General features: G+C 42.8%; 1 protein-coding gene across 1 annotated transcript in view; it reads right to left on the bottom strand.

The window, feature by feature from the left end:
* reln (reelin) overlaps positions 1–20185 on the bottom strand; it is a 92243-nt gene that overhangs the window by 25210 nt on the left and 46848 nt on the right. Inside the window, exons 4-21 of the mRNA XM_022756229.1 lie at positions 20016–20086; positions 12766–12798; positions 12551–12629; positions 12282–12378; positions 10611–10662; positions 9189–9297; positions 8466–8706; positions 8136–8281; positions 5704–5855; positions 5418–5533; positions 4520–4728; positions 3916–4044; positions 3703–3812; positions 3184–3250; positions 2693–2926; positions 1558–1719; positions 630–866; positions 14–206 (exon numbers count right to left, since the gene is read on the bottom strand). Coding sequence (XP_022611950.1) covers positions 14–206; positions 630–866; positions 1558–1719; positions 2693–2926; positions 3184–3250; positions 3703–3812; positions 3916–4044; positions 4520–4728; positions 5418–5533; positions 5704–5855; positions 8136–8281; positions 8466–8706; positions 9189–9297; positions 10611–10662; positions 12282–12378; positions 12551–12629; positions 12766–12798; positions 20016–20086 — 2437 coding nt within the window. The remainder of the gene's footprint in view (positions 1–13; positions 207–629; positions 867–1557; positions 1720–2692; positions 2927–3183; positions 3251–3702; positions 3813–3915; positions 4045–4519; positions 4729–5417; positions 5534–5703; positions 5856–8135; positions 8282–8465; positions 8707–9188; positions 9298–10610; positions 10663–12281; positions 12379–12550; positions 12630–12765; positions 12799–20015; positions 20087–20185) is intronic.

Raw genomic sequence — 20185 nt, 5'->3', positions numbered from 1 at the left:
TCACGTTCCTTACCTCTTTGACCAGGTGCCAGGTGAGGCCGTGATTGGTGGAGAACTCCAGGCGGACCTGCGTGTCAATGTGAGGGGACGGCTCGCGGCCACAGCCCATGACCAGTGAGAACTGCAGACTGTAAGAGGCTCCGATCTGCATTGACTGAGTTTCCACATAACGAATACTGGAGCCAGGGCTGGGCTCACCAGAGAAACTGGAGTTCAACAGGGAGCATATCATATGTCAGGTGCTGTAGTACACGGCATTAAAGCCACCATGTTTAGAATTTTCATATGGTTTGAGCATCTGTCAAATTATTCTAATGGACTAAATTTTTGCTTGTCCCGTAAAAACTGGAGGAGTCTATGTTCTGCTTTCAACCCATTCTTTTCTGTAACACCGGATTGGATTTGGCATGACCACTGGATTACACATAGTGGCTTTAAATAGACTAAGCAATGATAAAGGATTGCAAATTACTGCTATATGTAGTAACTAAGAACTACCACAATATCAAATTACTTAATGATGATCCAACCCAGTAGACACTCTTTAAAAGAATCAAAAACAAGTGTATCCAAATACCATTCATATAATGACTAATACATTATCTCTATCAGAGCATTAGGTCTACTACCTGAGTGTCCAGTCATGCTGGCAATAGGGCTGGACATGGCCGAGATAGAAACCAAGACTCTGGGTAACATCTAGTACATTGCTGAAATCCAGGCTTATGGTGTTGAACAGCACAGAGGTCATGCTGATTTCATCCAGGGCCCACACATCGTGACCACGGCCTGAGTGGTACGGCTGCCACCAGCGAAACTGTACGCCAAACTTCCGAGCTCCGGGCGGGAGTTCAACCGACACAATCCTGTTTGGGGGAAAGAAATTGTTAAACTGAACTTTATTGACACTTAATGGAAAGTTTGCTATGTGTGTGCCATTGTCACAGTTGCACAAATGTAAGAACAGTGAGATACATTTGGGGACAGCTTTCATAATGCCAGTCAATGGAATTAATCACACAGGCTGACTGAACTGTGACTCAGACCGACATAGTCAAGGTCTGCTGTTTGTGAATAATGTACATTTGGACAATCTTAAATAGATCCTGACACAATGCAGATGGACTGTATTATAGAGACTTATAACTACAGCATTATCATCATACTTTATCATAACCTACTAAGACCTTTTTCCTCTTTGTCTTTGCTGTTTTTGTACAAACATACATGTTGATACAGTAAGAACCTGCACTTGCACCTTGCACCAGATGGATGAGTAGAACTTGTCCCTATCTCACTGACCCCTGCTGGCCTTCCAAGTGCTGATGAAGAGCTCTAAGACTTGGCATGCACAGCTGGAAGCCAGCCCACTTTGTCTTCATTATACACAAAGATGGCCCTACCTGACTCAATGGGTCCCAGTGGCTTACACCTCCAGTATACCATTAGCAGTGCAAATGTGTGTGTTAATGGACTCATAGTGTCTCTATGGTATCATAAGAATACAAGCTTATGCACACACACATCACATGCATACACACTAAGCACAGAAGGTACCTTGGCTCATGGAAGCCTTGGTAAGCATAGTGCTGCAGCAGCGTCCAGGTAATGCCGTTGTCCGAGGAGTAATGCAGCAGTACGCCCTCTCCTGGCTGGTCTGGAGCAGGACATGAGCTCAAGGTGCTGCGACTGCCCAGCCGAAGAGTGAACTGTAGGTACCTGCAGAGAATCAAAAGAATTAAAGCAAGTGTAAGAGAATTGGAGCGGCAGTTGAGACAGACAGAGTGTGCAAAAAGGAAATGACACGGAGAGAGAGAAAAGACCAGGGTGATAAATGAGAAGAAAAAGTAAGGTGACCAAGAGTGTGTTCAGGAAGGAGAGTTGAGAGAGAGGGGTAAAAGGGTAGATAAACAGACAGTCATGCAGAACGAAGAGGTGGGAGGGAGGTGGCAGGATGATGGATGAGATGATTAAACGAATGAGGACAAAATTAAATGAGAGGAGGAAGAGGGAAAGAAAGAATAAGAATAAGAGAGAGTGTGAATGAGAGTCAGAGTTCACATCCATGTATTCGTGTAAACTGTACATACTCCTAATGTAGCATGAGCTTATGTATTTGTCTAGGTTTTGGCAGGCATATTATCGTCTATACTAATGTAATATTTATTGTAATTTCTATCATCCGTCTCAGGCTGCCAGTCACCCCCCAGCTCTTTCTGTCCTTGGCTTAGCTTTGCTTTCATTAGCGGTGCAGTTTCCTCTTTCAGGCAGCTGTTCACTCAATCAGCCAGGAAACTGGCATTAAATATGGCCATCAGGTGGCACACTGAGAGCCGCAACAGGCATAATCAATCTAACACAGATGCCATATCTAACGCCATCGTTCCCTCTCTATCTTTCTCTCTCACATTTTTATTCTCTGCTTTCATCTCTCCTCTCATCTGCAGTCCTCCCCATGATCATAATCCATCTACCAGAAAGGAACAGAGAGGATTGACAAAGTAGGAGAGTGGAAAGCTGACTGGCAGGAACATTTGCAGACGTAACATCTATCAGACCTAAGGAAACCTAATGAAGACAAGCCATGCTTTTACAAAGTAAAAAATATATATCTACTGATGGCAAAATCGGCAAAGTTTATTTTAGTTTTTACAAAAATTATGATCCTGTTCTTCATCAGCACTTCCATTACCTGGCCTGGGAACTGTCCAATGGAGCAGTGACCAAGTGCCTTCTGCTGTCCCTGTTGAAGACAAGAGCCTTGCCACTGGCCAGCACCCCGCAGCCAAAGCTGACCTCAGCTCCACGGAGAGAAGAGAAGCTGTGGTAGGAGGAGAGGCGTGGGCTGGAGAAACCCTCTGACAGGAAAGCTGGGAAGGTCTGGGAGGCGAGCTCACAGGCTGGACCACTGAAGCCTGGGTCACATCTGGGAGATGGAGAGAGACAGAGGAGAGGAGAGGAGAGGAGAGGAGAGAGAGATATGAGACATTAAAAAGAGTGAAGGATATAATGACAAAAAGTAGACAGAGATAATGAAAATCCATTAATAAATCATAACCATAATACAATTTGATTAATTTTGAATGGTGATTGGTGCTGCAAGGCATTAGGTAGATAATGAGCAGACTCATTTTGAAGGGGAGACACTGGATTTATTTGGTTTAATAAAAAGCACATCCTTACTTGCAGCCAGTTCGGGAACAATGTCCTCGCCCAGAGCAGAAACGAAGACAGGCTGGACCACTATAAACTGAAAAGCAATAAATGAATAGAAATAAATTACCTTTTACAGCAAAAACAATATTTTTTATGTATGGTTGAGCTATAATAATCTTTTTGTGACCCTAAATACAGTTTGTATTATCTCACTAGAATAAACAGCAAAGATATTACAGGTAGAAGATATTACATCTGGACAAGGACAAGGGAGACAATGATGAACCAACCTCGTGCAGTTATACACATGTAACCTTCAGTAATTTCTATTGGCACCTTATACTGTGCATCAATACTGCACTAGAGTTTGCATAACTGATATCAAGATGTTGATCAATGGTTATTTATTGCTTATGTTATTGTGTAATTTGTAATTCTAGAATTTCACAGTTTCACATTGGTGTGTAAACTGCACTGGAATATGTGACAATAAAAACCTTGAGCCTCGGAACAATATAAAAACCTAGAAATATGTATTGTTCTAACCATTGTCTATGGCCCACATGTTGCCTGATCCAGTGCCAGACTGCTTCCAGCGAAACCGTGTAGTCTCTGTCAGGGCAGCATTGGGAAGAGGGATAGAGATTCTTGTCCACCTGGAGAGGCGCAACAAGGTATGTTAATATAAACACCCAGTACATTCACAGTGATACACAAACAGCGGTGCACACAAATACAAATGTGCTTTCTTATTCATACCCGCTGTAGTTGTCAGAGGAGTAGATGGTGCTGTGAGGTAGATGGGGTCCAGCACAGAGCTCTGGCAGACACTCAGTGTGAAGCAGAGACCAGGTGCGACCGTGGTTGGTGGAGAACTCCAGACTGACGCTAATGAAAAGGAACAAAGAACATCTTATCTCACATCTTAATAACAGAATATGATTTTCACCCTAAAGCTGTGTAAAATCACTGAACTACTCGAAACTCAGAATAGGTTAAAAAAAAAAAGATTCTAATTATGTCTTCTGAGAATCTGTTGTAATGTCTGTCCCTTTACCTCTCCTACTCTTTTATTAAAACTGCACTCAGATGGCTGCTTGAAACTTGACGTCTTACGGGCACATACCTAGGTCAAACGAGTTCAGCTTCCTCTAGATGCTGCAGTTCTGAAGCATTATGCCCTTCAGTTTTTGTGTGTACCACTTACCATTCTTAAAACCAAAATAACTGAGTGAATCTAGGATGTCTCACTTGGGTGTGGCGATCTCCTTTGTTGCAGGCCATTTTTGTGATTATCACTTAAAAAAGTGGCCATATTTTCACATAGAAACACTGCCTAACCTAGTTTTAAAGTGTGTCACACCTGTTGGCAGGCTGGTAGGAGCCACAGCCTAGGTTGATGGAGAACTGAGCAACATGTGTGTGCGTGCCAGGCAGAACAGGGAGCAGCTGCATGAAGTCCACGGCCCATACGTGACGTTTGGCACCCCCATGTGACCACTGCTCCAGGCAGAACTGGGTGACTGGTGTTTGCAGCTCAGTGGGCAGTGCCACCGATACCACTGCAGGAGTCTGAAAGAGGAGAAATGAATGTTAGAATGAATAGATCAGACCAGAGGGAAGATGCTAATTAGAGCCGCAACTATCATTTTTTCATTTTTATGATTTCATGATTTATGATCTGCTCATTATTTACTTAATTACTGGATTAATTGTTTGGTTTATAAAATGGGTGTCAGAAAATAGTGAAAAGTCACACTTTTTCACAATCACAATTTTCCCTAAGTTCCAGATGATGTCTTTGAGTTGCTTCATTTGTTTTAAAAACCAAACAATATTCAGTTTACTATGACATAACAGGAAGAAAAGCAGGACATCCTCACAGATACTGGAACAAGTAAGAAACAGAATGATGGAGTGACTGTTCAAAAGTTCAAACATACTTCAGACACAATCAAAAGCTATTTCAAAATTTAGATTCTTAATTAATTCTACTAATCTGAACAATACTGCTGCTGTGATCCAGAGCATGCAGTCAAAAAACAGGGCTTGGTAAAACACCTAAAACCTACCAACAGAACATGCTGACACTGCTGACACAAAATTAGAACATTTCATATGGAAGGATAGTTGCACTAGAAATTGAAAATTGTGACTGTATTGATACCAGTTTACTGGCACTTCAGGTTAATTAACTGTAAGGTTTGAGAGAGTACATACTGTATATTTTTTTGTGTGTGAATATGTTGAGTATGTCTCACCCTGTAAGAGGAGTATGGAAGGGTGTCGAGTGTCACAGGTTCCCTCCTGCCTTGAGACCTCCCAAACAGAATTACATCGTTCTCATGGGACTCTCCCGGATCACAGTTGCCACCGCCTAAACACAAATACACCTCATTATGCTTATGTAAAGTAAAACACATGACGAGGGCACCATAAAATAGAGACCATCACACAGCAATGTACTACTATAAGTGAAGCTACTGTTGCTCACTTTTTCTTAATCCAAATAAATGACTAAATATGATGGATGGGGGATTTCCATACCCATGGTAAAGTAGAAGCGGAGGTTTCCATAAGACGTGGTGTCGAGGTAGGGGGTGCACACCCACCTCCGGCCCTCCTTTTCAAAAACTAGGGCTGAGCCCGACTCAATCTCTCCACACTGGGTCCCGTAGACAGCTCCCTCTATGTCCCAGCTGGATACAAAGCAGACAGGGAGGGTTGGTTTAGTAAAGAAAATAAGATTCTCAAATGCTGCACATTCACTTCAGAAATAAGTATTAAAATGTATGTACATCTATGATGTAAATGTATTCTATGATCATTTCCCACATCTCTTACTGTCTCACAGTACATTTTCATCATTGCCCAATATTAAAAATGTCTTCATCATTATGTGCTTCTGGTATTTAATAATACCTGAAAATGTAGGATAATGGTGTCCTGAATGATTTGCCAACCACCATTACTCTCTTCTCTTTTTATTATTGCACATGCTTGTAAATGATCTCAGTAACTTTGGAATTTTAATCTTATATTCAGTTTTTGAGGTGGCTTTGTAACAGACAGAAATGGCCTCTTGGCTAACTTTGGTGCATTTATAGCAATGTTTATTAACGTGCACTGTCCCTGTTAAATAAACCCATAAATAAAAATGGAATTAGGCAGTATTTCAAGAACATTAATAACTCTACACAAAAAGCAACTCAAGCATTCATGCCACATGATGTATTACTCTTCAATAACTCATTAGTAGTGCATATTTTTCACAGTCAGATGGTAGTTTAAAAGTACAATTAATTTAATTTTTAAGAGAAAGTAAGTAAATAACAATCTAGTGTGCATATATGATGTACAGTTAAACAAACACAAAGCAGAGGAGCTACATTCATTGTAAATTTTAAGCACTTAACCACAGCCGAATATTATCTCCAAATGAGACTTCATTGAAATAATAGTAGACGGTAACACAAGTTATAGGATACCAGCACTTATGTATACAGATTGCCTCTTTTACACAACATCTCCCTCAGGAGATCATGGTATTACTGAAGTTAGGAAACATTTGCCATAATTCACATCTTACCGATCAACAAACATGCAATGCCAGGAGTGCTGCATAAATCACCTGAAAGAGGACTTACACATGAAGAGCACACACACACACACACACACATGCAGACGCACACTTCTGCTCAGTGGAGAGAGGATCCTCATTAGCACTGACAGAAGTTAGCTCAGTGTGTCAGCCCTCTCCTGCATTCTTCTGCCCCTCCCTCATTCTCTTTCTTCCCCCTTTCCTTTCCCCCTCTTCCTCTACTCTCTGTCATGTGGTGTAAAGGCTGGTGTGTCTCTGTCACAGCCAGTGTTGGGTTAAATGACACAGTGGAGTGTGGCATCACCAGAAAAACTTTCCCTGCCTACTTCACACATGTGTCAGTCCGTGACACCTGAAGGGTGAGAGCAAGCATGCGGTGTGCCATGCTAGCATGCTGGCATGCTGCAGGAAGGTGCGAGGGTGCAGACTGGCTGTAGAAACATGCTCCTGTTTGAGGTCCTTCTCATTAATGGAAAAATGTACCGACAGACTAGGTGCATGGGGCCTGTTAATTACTCTCTGGCAGCAACACTATCTATCATCTCTCTCTATTCTCTCTCTACCTCTCGCAGTGCTTTTCACAGCGTTTCCTTGCTTTCTGCTGTGTAGTGTGTCTTTGTGTGTGTGTTTGCCTGCGTGTGTGTGCGTCTCACTCTGAACAGATGGACTACTGTCTTTGTAGCAGTCAGAGGCATGGCATTCACCTGTGTAAGCTTGACTGAAACTTGTTCAACACGCTGCATGTCGTGTGCTTGACATATGACAAGTGACAGGTGTCAAAGCACATGCATATGTAAACACAGAGAGAAATATCAGAGCACTGATATCCTACTGAAATTCTCCCTCTCTATTAGCTCTCTTTTTCCCAGCAAATATTTAGCCCGCTGCTAAACTTTTTCATCCAAACTTAATTTTTTAAATTCTTCTTTTTTTTTTTTTTTATTCTTTATTTTGCTTTAGATTAGTTTAAGATTATGTTGACTACTTTTAAAGCCCCACCAAAGTTTGGCTCTGTAATATGTTTTGATCATTTGACATGATAAAAGACTATTGCCTCAGGTCTGGCAACCAAATTTGGTTACATTATATTAGCTTAATTGCTATCGACTGAACTCCCCTTCGATGTCAGGTCAGCTGAGTCAGTGTCACATTTTGAAAAGCTTTTAAAAACTGTATAGTATTACTCCAGTGGTTTTTGCAGTTTGTATTATATTCAGATTTAATTGCATAGTTTGATCTTCCCCTGTAAATTGTTTTGTTGCACTTTTAAGGCAATGTATTTTAATGTGCACTTGTGAAGCACTTTTGACTGACACTGTAAATCGGATGATTCAGGCAGCTGGGTGGGAGATTAAATATGATCATTATCTTGACTTACTTTGATGGTGGGCTCTCGAAGTCTTCTTCCCAGTAGCTCCTTCCCTCTTCCCTGTGCAGATCAATGTCTCTGGTGGAGGCAAAGCTGTGGCCAGCTCCCTCGCCGCCATGGAAATACAGAGCATTGCCCTCGGACTGACAGGCATGCTGGTCAGTAAGAACACAGGCGTTAACACATGGTTTCATGTAAATAAATATTTGTATCAATATGAGCAAATGCTGTAGTTCTGCCCTCATGTTTAAAACACCTCATATTTATAACATCCATTCCACTTCTCATTCATATAACAGTTTATTGGGCTTTCTACCACATTTCTAACCACAGTGCTACCTTAATGGTAGCTCCAGGGAAGAAGAGCCAGTTAGCAGTGTCTGGGGGGTCCAAATTGTCCTCCATGAGCGGGGCTCTGTGAGCAGCATTCACCAGCAGCACATTGTCCAGCCCCCAGCAGGACTCATAGCCCTCGGGACCTTGGGGGGCCTCCTGAGACCAGCGGATACGAACACCATCAGCCTTGGAGTGATGTGGCAGGGGAAGAAGGTGGATGACGGTGCTGCTGTTGGTAGGGGCTCTAGGAGAGAGAAAAAAAACAAAAGAGAGTCTTGGTCAGTGTGTGGGTGGTGGCTGTATTTATGTATTAACATGAACATGATCATTATCATCAATCATTAAAATGAGACTGAAATAGTTGAATATGGAAAGGCACTACATTCCTTCATGATGGAGTGAAACTGAGAGAGAACACCAGGTTTGGTAATATGTCAAACTCTATGAATTGGTTTCTGTGTTTATAGGAAAACATAACATGCACTAAGAAACAGCCAAATATTATAGTTAGAAGAAAGTATCAGCACATTATGCGTCTGTCAGAGCTGACAAAGCAGAGAGAGGCAGGGATAGAGGGATGAAAAACGGGGGATCATCCAGACACAAACAGGAGAGGAATGACAAATTGAGAGGGGGAGGTGTGAATGAGGGAAAAAAAGAGAGGGTGGGTGTTCATAACAGATGGAACGACTGTGGGATGGATAAGGAAGACGAGGAGAGAGAGACCTGATCTTCTCCAGTGTGATCCAGTCATCTGAGGTGTTGGCGTTACCACTTAGGCAGTATGACACAGTGATGTTGGGGTCTGAGTAACTGAACCGACAGGAGCCTGAACCTGGAGAATACAAACACACATAGAGGACAGACTTACAGTATATGACTGCTACGACAGCTTAATAATATGTCAGCTAGTTTCCTTTTTTCATCAACTGAATTTCATCAGCAGGGCAATGATCCTCTGTATGCCCCAAGGAGCAGCCAGGCACAGCATGGTGGCTTCTTCTGACTAATGGCCCCCACATTCCCTCCCTTAGCCAAGTGGAAAATTGTATCTAAATGGTGTCATAGTGGAACTAAGTGATCAGCAGCTTAACAGGGCTGAGAGAAGTAGAAGTAGGAGTCGATATGGAAGGGGTTGAGCAGAGGTGATCAGGGGAGAAGTGCTGATGTAGGACTAGAGACTGTACAGTCAGCTGCAGCTAAATACTGTTAGTGCATCTCCGTATGTGTGCGAATATTCTTGGCCATGTGAAGAGGTTATGTGGGATTTTTGCACTTTAAATATGTGGGTTTGTGTGGGTGCTATGGGAGCAGGCGGGGTCAAAGGTTGCTAATGGAGGAAGCAGGCAAGCCCCCATGTCCCCACAATTATGCCCCCCCCCCCCCCCCACACACACACACACACACTGCCTCACAGTGTGTCTCGTCGGTGTCCTGCCGTGATGCTCCATCCCCACTGAATACATCCGTGCATTAACCTACCACCACTTCATTGTACTGCTCTACTGAACTGCTCCATACACAACACTACTGCAACACAAACTCATATTAATGACCTGCAAAGCGCAGCCAGACAGAACGAGAGAAGGGAAAAGAGAGAGGGAAAGAGAAATACAGGAGAGGGGCGAGGGCGAGAGGGGTTGTTGATACGGTATGTACTCCTGTTTCTACCCAGTCACGTTCCCATGAGAACTGGCAGATGCATGTAATGGACATGAAAAATACAACACCTCTAAAAACTCTGCCATGGCCTTCTGGGTGTCTTTCCAGAATACTGTAAATCATTCATTATTGTGATAGGAGGAGAGGGGAGAGAGGAGAAAGACAGAGACAGAGACAGAGAGAGAGAGAGAGAGACAGAGAGAGAGAGAGAGAGAGAGAGAGAGAGCGAGCTAGAGAGGGAGAGAGAGAGAGTATGAAACACAGAAACATCCTGTGTACCAGTTGGTTTACTGACATATAACAGGGCAAAAGATGCTTGTTTCAAGAGGATGACAAAGGCATCTGTTGTGCTGGCTGGCGAAGACAGTTGCACGCAGGGCTAAGATATTTTAACAGGGTAAAAAACTTCTCATACATAAGACTGTTATACAAAATCTGCCTTGATGCAGCTATTGTTTGCAGTGCATGTGGAGATTTAATACTCACCCAGGGCAAACTGCAGGACGGAGGCTGTGCTGGTGTTGAGAGGAACAGTGGTCTGGGGAAAATACACAAGGCAGTTTAGGATGTCAACAATAAATAATCAATCTAGTTTAAGTTGTGAAGCAATATCAGCTAATGAAGAATGTCCACTGTGATTTGATGCACTAAAGTAGTTACGTGTTGTTAATGTAACAACAAACTGAACAGTGTTTATTCACTGGCGTTTTATGGCTGATATATTTTTTTCTGTTGCAACTGTAACCACATCTAACAATGATGTCAAGTGTTTTCAACCTTTCTGGAGACTTCACTGTAGAAGGGTCAGAACATCAGCCACTGGAGAGTAGTACAGCATTTTCATCTGGTGTTACTCTTTAAATGGCAAGTTGGTGGAGCATTTTTCCTCAATAGAATAAAACCATTAATGGGCTGTAGATAATCTTTTTTATATCTGTTGCTGTGTGCTTGTCTGTGAGAATATATATATGTGTGTGTGTGTGAGTGAGAGAGAGACAGAGAGAGATAGAGAGAGAAGCATAGATATACTGTGCGTGCATGAATGTGTGTTCTGATTGTTGTTGCTGTTGTATTGGCGAAAATCTGTGTGTAAACATTTCTGTGTTTCTGGATGTGCATGCTTGTTGCACTTGACAGAAGAGCTGCCAGGCAGCGGCATCAAACATTTGGAACAGTGACAGACAAAGCAAATGCTTATCACAGAAGTAAATAGAATCATGAGGCACTAAACACTTCTCTGTTGCTGACTGGCTTTCATCTCATGCAGCAGAATAAACAGTTTGAAATCAACTTTATAAAGATAGAAAGAAGGCATGTATAGGTTTGATAAGCAGTTATCAGTGTATGTGTGTGTGTCTGCATGATGTGTGTGTGTGTGTGTGCCACAGGGCACGTCAGGCAGTATCCTGATACTACTGTACTTTACTGTAAAATGATCATCATATGATAGTCAGTCCTGTGTGCTGCCTTTGGTTTCACTATCACTTTTAAATATTGCACCATGCTTGCTTTTCATCAACATCTGTTTCCTGCAGCAAGTGGGAAAAGTTAGTTTTGGCTAAAACTGCTGGTGAAAAACCCATAAACGCCATTGAGTTAAAGTTGGCAGATGACTGAAAGAGAACTGTGAAATCATAAAACACATACAGTTACTTGTCTACATGTGCAAGAAGCACAGTTCCTTGATTTCAACACATCTTAAGCTGGAGTCTACATGCTCTTTGTTTTTACCACAAACAAATATTAAACAGTTTCATGAAATTGGCTCCATCTTTGTGTTTCTTTTTTTTTTTGTCTTAGGTATGACCACCTGATTAGATATATTTGGGCATGTTTAGTAACTGTGCATATACTGTATGTTTTGGATTTTGGACTAATATTTCACCCTGTAAATGAAACATACAGTCCTAAATTTTAAAATGTGATATTGGTTCGACAGTAATGTATTATTCAATTTATTTTGGAATCTATATAAACCATGAGAGCAACAAAACCATAACCAGACATCATGTCCTTGGTCAGAAGAGGTGTGATTACATCTAGTAAACAGTAATTTGCTGTAGTTGTGGTTGTGGCCACTGAGTGGTTGGTTTGAATATATGGTCAATGGGCTATAAAATGTACAGTGGTCGCAGTGTGGTCAAACATGGCAGTTACCAGCTCTCGTTCTCCGAAGGGCTCACAGAAAGTGACCGCTCTGCCATGCATCAGTACACCACACTGCTCTCCCACATCACAGTTACTGCACTCAGACCTGAGAGGAGAGGAGAGGAGAGGAGAGGAGAGGAGAGGAGAGAAGAGAAGAGAAGAGAAGAGAAGAGAAGAGAAGAGAAGAGATTATTAGAAGTTATAACAAAAAGCATCAAGGGACAGTGCTGAGGATTGCACCCTAAGATTACAAGAAGAGTTGTAACCTTTTTACCTACCAGATGCTGGGGTCCAGCTCTCCTTGGAGGTTGGAGTCAAAGTCGTCACGCAGCACAGCATGTTTACCATGGAGCTCCACTATTCACACACATACACCATATGCTCGCAGTTAGCACAATCTGTGTGATAACTGGTCTTTTTATGCTGTAATTACCTTTGTGATTATATTATTAAAAGGAAATAAGTAACAGCATGAAATGAAATGCTGACTCACCAAGGCTAGGTCTCAATGGGGACTCAGTTGGAGCTGGAACAGAGAAGAAGAGAGTAAAAATTGTCAGTCACATCTTGAATGCTTGAATGTACCGGTATAGTTTGATGTCAGTGTCAGCCCTAATACCAGACCTGGGTCTTACTTACAGGCTGTTACTGATTATGGGCAGATCGAGAGCTGTAGAAGTGTGTGTGAGAAGTGTGTGAACATTCATGTTAATATGTGAACAAAAGGAAATGTACAAACTACTGAGGCTTTTCATATCTTTGCAGTGTGCTATTTAGTCAGTAACTACAGGGATATGGTCCCATTCTCAAATCATCTCTGAATGAAGCAAACTTTCCCTGTGTCCTGGCCGGTCACATCTGCAGTCTCCTGGCTGCTGATGTTAATTCCTTTCAGTAATGAAAGACTGGGCGGCCATGATTAACGGTTCAATGCCAATTAACCGCCATCCTCCCCACGGGCGCCTGTGTGCTGTAATCTGTGGCCACTGCCTAGCTAACACACTCAACCATCAATCTCTCCCAGGGGATACACAGCTCTGAGAAGTGGAGGGAGGTGAATGGAGGGGGGGTAGTGAGTGTTAAGACTAAATTAATCAAACATGGGTATTAAAAAGAAAACACTGGCCTCACTTTCTAGTTAAATTACTTAGAACATTCTGTAGAATTCAGTCTGCATCCACATTTTAGAAACCTGCCATTAAGTTTTTGTGCTTCCAAAGATGGAGGGAGTAGAGAAAAGTAAGCTTGAGGATGTAATAAATCAACCTGAGGTATTTTTGATAGATTAGTTTTGAAAAAAACAATTTATTAGCTGGTACACATTGGTAACATGAAAGCTGTGACAAATTGCACCATCTGACTGATGCAATGGACTACACTCAAAAAAAAAAGAGAAGAATGTTGCATCAGGTGATCCTCAGGCTCAGGACTTTGTTGTGATATTTCAGATCTGGCCACTGAGAACATTAAGCAGAATGAAGTTTGTATACTGTTGTTTTATCTTGTACATTTACACAATGTTCCCTATTACAGAATTTAAGTTGAACCTTATTTTACCATCAGTCACTGCTGAGCAGCACAGTGGCTTTGACCTTAGTGAACATGTCACCCGTCAGTCCCTTTGAGCCTCTTTACTCTGCTTTGGTAGGTGGGGTGTTTTACGAAAGCCTTACTCCAGACTGAAGAGAAGGATAATCTGCCACAGTATTCTCCATCCAGGATGAGCTTGCCCACCTGATAAGACACACTAAGATAACACAGTCCAAAGTTTCATTTTGAGTTACCGAAGACTTTCTTTCAAACCTTACAGCAGTTTTAAAATTTCTTCCAAGAGAGGGGCTTACATTTGAGAGAGCCCACCTAAAACCTCCTCATAGACAACAGAACCTGAATCAAGAGAGGAGGGATTATCGAAAAAAGGTTTCTTACTATCGTAATGGCTCTGCAAATGTCTATACTTTGAGCTCAAGCTTCAATTTCATTAGCTGCCCTCGTTTTTTCCCATTGGATCCAAATTCTGGGCTCTTAGAAATGGATTTACTATTCACAGACTGGTGGTAAAGTTTCTTGCTGACTGTTGAAGTTGGAGTCTTAGCGGCCTGTGTGACAGAGCTGGACGGTTCAGTGGCTGCGACTGTTGCTGCTGCTCTGGTGGACCCTGACGCTCAACTCCATGGCTGTGGCTCAGGCTCGACGATGAAGCCCATTAAAAGCAGATCAAAGGGCCGTCTTCCTCCCTCTCCATCTCTCTTGCACTCTCCCTTCCTCCCACTCTAATCCTCCAATGTTTGCTGATTCAAAACATCAATCCCAGCATGTGTAACTCTCTCATGCTTCTTGCAGTTTATTCTTATTAAGCTATAATAAAAAAAAAATAAAGCATACAGTTGTATGCTCAGTTTACATGAGCATGTGTTCATCTGACAAATTCAACCTGAAATGAGCTTGTACTAAAACTCGATTCCTGGTAATCCACCTTCTCAAACTCACATGCAGCAATAAATGCCTGGTTGATATTCTGTTCTCTACAGTCTTCTCCCATCTCTCTCTTAAACAAACCCTTCTAAATCGCTCTCAGTCTTTCTAGTGAGGCCATTTGGCTGGAGAAAGGCCCGGAAGATTTTTTTTTTTTGGTTGGATAATCCCTTCAAGCCTCCAAAAAGACCTCATTTACAGTTTTCTTTCTCCATGCTTCATCGCACTCTCCTGCTGTCTCTCTCACTTTCCCTCTATCACAATCTCTCCCTGCTGCCCACCCCTCCATCCGCACCCATTCTGTCTCTCTCTGCCTAACCCTCTGCGCATCGGGAGCAGACAGTGGCGCTTATTTCACTTGGATTAATCCCCTCTCACTTTCTTAAAGACTTCAATTACTGCCTCCTCTATTAGCGGCTCATCTCTGTTAATGCCTGTATCTCCCTGGCCAGGGCTTACACTCACAAGCATACAGAGGGACACACACACACACACACACACACAGACACACACACACACACGCACAAACACACACAGAAATACACACATGCACACAGACAGCTTTGCACTTCCACAGATGACCCAACCCTATTTGCTATTTTTCTGCTATGCACACACACACATATGCACGCATATATACAGGAGCAACAAAAAGGAGGGGGTTCTCAGTAAACTACACTAGGGCTAAAATCACATTGGTGCTGATGAGCAGGGTTGGGGTGATACGAGGGGGGACTAAATGAGCATAAGCTTTGGCAGACTCAGACATCTCGGCACAAAGAGCGCAGGGCACAAGTCATGTTAAATCTTCTCCCCCTCTTCTCTCCATCTTCCAGCTCTAATCTCCTCTCTCTCCTCTGTCTCTCCCCACCCTGTAAACTGTACCCACTCTTCCGATCTCCCTTGTTCTCCTCTCATTTGCTCTTTTTCCCTTCGTCTGATTCACATCCTTGACGACATGAACTGCGTTTGAAGTCGAGTTGCTCCCGTCTAACTGACGGTTGCAATTACTGACTCACCAGGACGCAGGATGCTGTTGTTTTTTCTTCTACAATGACTAAAAAGAGATGAGGTTCTCCAAGGTCAGATTGCAGCCACTTCACTCCACTGAGTGAAAACCAGGGCCCTTGTGAGGGCTTCAATTGGCATAATTACAATAATCACAGGTGACGGAGAGGAAGCCAGCACAGATGTAGGATTCTCCATTATTTTCAGATTTCCATATTACATTTGTTTTATTTGTTACCTTAGTTGTGTTTTTAAGTAAAGGTGGTAAAAGTAAAGACGAGACATATTTCTCTTCACAACAGTGAGAATTAACAAGTCTAGCCAATGTCTCAGAACATGAGGACAGGCTTATCTAGAGCACAGGTTTTGGCTGTCTGTTTCTTCATCTCCAGGCTGCTGTTAGTTAGAGACAACACATATTCTACCACATATCATCACCCCTTCCTTGTTGAAGTTGATTAAGTAATTTCATTGAAATATAAATTTGACCAAATAGCAAAAGAGGAAAAATCTTAAAAGAAGAAGAACAGAAATGAAGACCTGGCAGAGAGACGGGAATAAAGAGGAGAAAACAGGGCTAGAGGAGACGGTCAGGATGCAAGAGGGGAAGAGATATAGACGACTGAGGTCTCAAGGTTTCTTGTCGGTGAGTGATGAGGGATGGCAGGCGTGCTGGCGTTCAGCCAGGGAAGCAGGCTGGCTGGCAGACTGGGTGGGTGGTGTGGAGGTGGGAGAGTGGAGGCCACCCGTCTCTCCTCTGTTGCGCTGTGATCAGGCGTCCCTCAGGGAGCAGTGGCCTCTTTGAGTTATATGTCCCTTTAATAATCCATCTGGGGTGCAGTGCACTCGGCCAGGCCCATAAAGACCTGATTTATTCCCTCGCTGGAAATGAGGGGACCTGGCGATGCTGGGCAGAAAGCAGGGGCTGCTGGCCCTGCTGTCAGGAGATAGAGCTGATGGACGGCCTGCAGCGCCATTCAACACCCACTACCACTCCACCCTTTAGCACTGAGCACCCTTTCCTAACCAACCAATACGTCTCCTTATCTCCGAACTTGACTTGTCTCATCTGGGCTCATTAAGTCTTTTTATGGTTGCTCAGGCGGAGCAGAAATGTACTTCTGTTTCATCCTCATGCCTGTCTGTTCTTATACTTGCAATCATTTAAAACAGTGGCGGTACTTAGCATTTTGCTGCATCATGCTTTAAAGCATCTCTAGGAGCCTTTCCAAACAATCTGGCAATGTGCTTGCTGATTGGTGTCACGAACTACTCTGTTGTGCTGTAGATTTCGTTCAGTTGCAGCAGTATTTGTCAGACTACCATTAGTTTTGTCTTCTGAATCCACAAATATCAACAAAATATGGGGATTTTCTGTGCTGGTTGTGGGTTGAAGTAAATGGGGTATAGATCAAAGCAAACTGGAAGGGAAGCTGGATGGGTGAATTGGAGGTAGAATGAAGGGATGGGTGGAGAAGTGTGCTGGCCCAGCAGAAAGCAACTGTGAGCGCTCAGGGGGGAGCCGTGTGTCTGGAACCAGGCATCCCTGGTTCCTACACTGCTAGACACACATGTACACACATAAAACCACAAACACACAAATCCAGCCTCTGCTTCTGCCTCAGCAGGATTTTAGGGGCACCGGAGTGGAAATATTAGAAGCAAACACCTGTCTCTGTGAACTTGTAGAGAGGCTTTCGGTTACTGAGAAGCAAAGTGATGCATGCCAGATTTTCCACAGCGAGTTCAAGACTTATATCTTGCCTCTTCTTTCTTTATCCTTAAATCTCTTATTTACATTAGAATTTAACTGAATGATTTCTGTCTCCTTCCACCTCCTTATCATTCTAAGCTCAAATTCACACCCCAATGTTACCTTCTTTTTCTAACTCCTTGGCTAATCTGTCCATCTGTTCTTAAAGTCTTCACCCTGGCTGATCAGCCCTGATTGCCTTCTTATTCGAGCAGCCTGCCCGCTGTTTCTCTCCCTCCATCCCTTCCTTTCTCTTTTCCTTCTTCCTTCCCTCTCCTCCGTGGATCATAACCCTGCTTTAGATAGCTTTCATTTCTCTAGCTCTTCAAAGCTTGAGTCTTAAGCATATGAACTTCTGAAGTGGCTTGAGCTGGCCCTGTATCTTTTATTCCACTTTGAATGCTAATGCCTAGATTTGAAGTAACTTTGCTCAGAGCAGCTTGCACTCTCTTTGCCACTCTGCGGCTGAATTTGGGACTGTAGCCTATTTGATCCTGCTGGAAGGGAATCGTCGACAGGCCTCTGCCTCACCCACTGGTAAGTCTGCCTTTGTTGAGGGAACTAAGACAATAAATGTAATTCATGGATAGTTTTTCATTTTACGATTTTTTACTGAGATGGTTTCTGCTTCACACTTCTTTACATAGTAATACAGTGGTTGCCACAGCACAGTTTGTTTAATGTCAAAGTAATTCTCAAGTTTCATTTTTATGTCAGGAGTCTTGCACAGTCCAGTTTCATGATATTTTTTAAATCTGCACAGCTTTTTTGAAGTTGCATGTTCTGGTTTGGAAAGAGGAAGAGGAACTGACAACGGTGAGTCAGATCAACATAGTGGAGAAAAATTGTGCTTATTGGAAAATCCACAAGAGACCAGAAGCGATCAGACTCATTTCTGTTTCTGTTCCTTCCTTTCTATCATCTCTCCTCAGTCTCCTTTTGCCTTCTGTTGCCTGCGGCATGTTCATTTCTCATTTGTAATTCAGATTTTCTGGCGTAGTTCGGCAACAGAAAGAGTGTTGCGTTATTGGCCGTCAAAGGAATTAGCCTACAACAAGGTTGGCCATCCGTTCACATCTACTCTTTGCCCACTTTTTTTTTTTTGGTAATGATGTGTAATTACCACATCACCTCTACCCAACACTCAAATCACCTGCAATTTATGACCTTCAAGTTTCTCATTAACACTATCTCTTCAGCCCACCTATTTTTTCCTTCTGTCTTCACATCTCTCCTTCACCAGTGAGACAATGAAACTGTCATTACTGACACCAGTAATTTATAGCTCTACATTCCTCAGCTATCGCTACTATGTATCCTTTATCACTGTGACCACTGTCTATCCCTCATACCTGTACATTCACTTGTTCACTACAGATTTTATTTTTTACATTACCTCACTGCTAGTTTCTCTGCCCGCTCCCATTCACAACTTATGTCCTCCAAGGCATCGTAAGGTCTAAATCTTTACTTTCCAGCTTGTCTGCTGTGAGTAGTTGTGTGTTAGTGTGATATTGCAGGGCCTTGGCAATGAACAACTAAGTGACTGTTGTTGGCTGCAGACATTTCATGTGCAGAGGGAGGAGACTCGGGCAGTGTGTCAGTGGTGGTGAGAGGATGAGCTCTCGGGCAAGGAGACAGAGGAGAGAAGCCTTGTAGCTAACTCTCTGTCACTCTTCCAGGCCTGACTGAGGGCTCTGTGCCCCATCTTTTCCAAGTGGCATGGAGCCATCAAGTTGAGCACTCTGCCTGGCATGTGCTACAATCGTCTGCAGTGTCTCCAATGACCTGCTAGGGGACATATTTGTAATAAAGAGTCCTCAGAGGCTGGGCACAGTGACTACTTTTTTTTTCTAGTAAAGACTAAGTATATTTTAAAGCTCAAATATTGTTGTTTTTACCTTGAAACAGAAAACCTTGAGAAAAAAAAAGCCAGCACCAGCTAGTGTACTTCTCCACTTTTAGCATTAAAGTCAAATTTGATATACAAAGAGGAGTTCTTGAGTGAGGAGGAGGCTTCTTTCCTGTAAACAAGCAATTATACACACTCAGCATGCAGAGTGGGACTGCACTGTCTGTCAATAGCTACTTAAGGCTGTCACAGAAAGTGGATGTAAGAAGTGTTGGCCATAAAGCGTAAATCTCCGACAGAGAGGGGGGAAAAAGCTGAGTTTAGCATAAGCTGAAATTAAGCTGGCAATATAGGACATCCAAATATCTCTGGCTCTGGCTGCATCATTAGGGAGAGCCAAGACGTGCTTCAATGCCACTGTCATGAAGAAGCAGCATATCAACCATATTGTGCCATCCATATTCTGACTATCTGTGCATATGATGGACAGTAATAGGAGGTAAGAAGGGGGAGGGTTAGCATATTTGTTGGTGCACATGTGCGCTTGAACATATATGTATCTGTGCAGGTATATCTGCCTGTAAGTGCAATATATTCACATGTTCGTGTCATAGAGGGGGAAGAGGGGAATATGTTTGTCATCCCTGCTACTCACCTCCTTGCTCACAGAGCTGCTGGGCCAGAGCATCCTTGAAAATAATCTGTCCTCGATGTGTTGCTGTGGCACTGAGAGAAAGAAAGAGAGAAATCAGGAGAGAAAGACAAAGAGAGAAAGAGCATTAACACAATCAACACTACTAGGAAAGTTAACTAGCCTGTCCTTAA

This window comes from Seriola dumerili, unplaced genomic scaffold (assembly GCF_002260705.1).
Source record: "Seriola dumerili isolate Sdu_G_001 unplaced genomic scaffold, Sdu_1.0 BDQW01000242.1, whole genome shotgun sequence".
In the NCBI taxonomy this organism is placed as follows: domain Eukaryota; kingdom Metazoa; phylum Chordata; class Actinopteri; order Carangiformes; family Carangidae; genus Seriola; species Seriola dumerili.
This window is presented reverse-complemented; position numbering and strand designations above follow the sequence as displayed.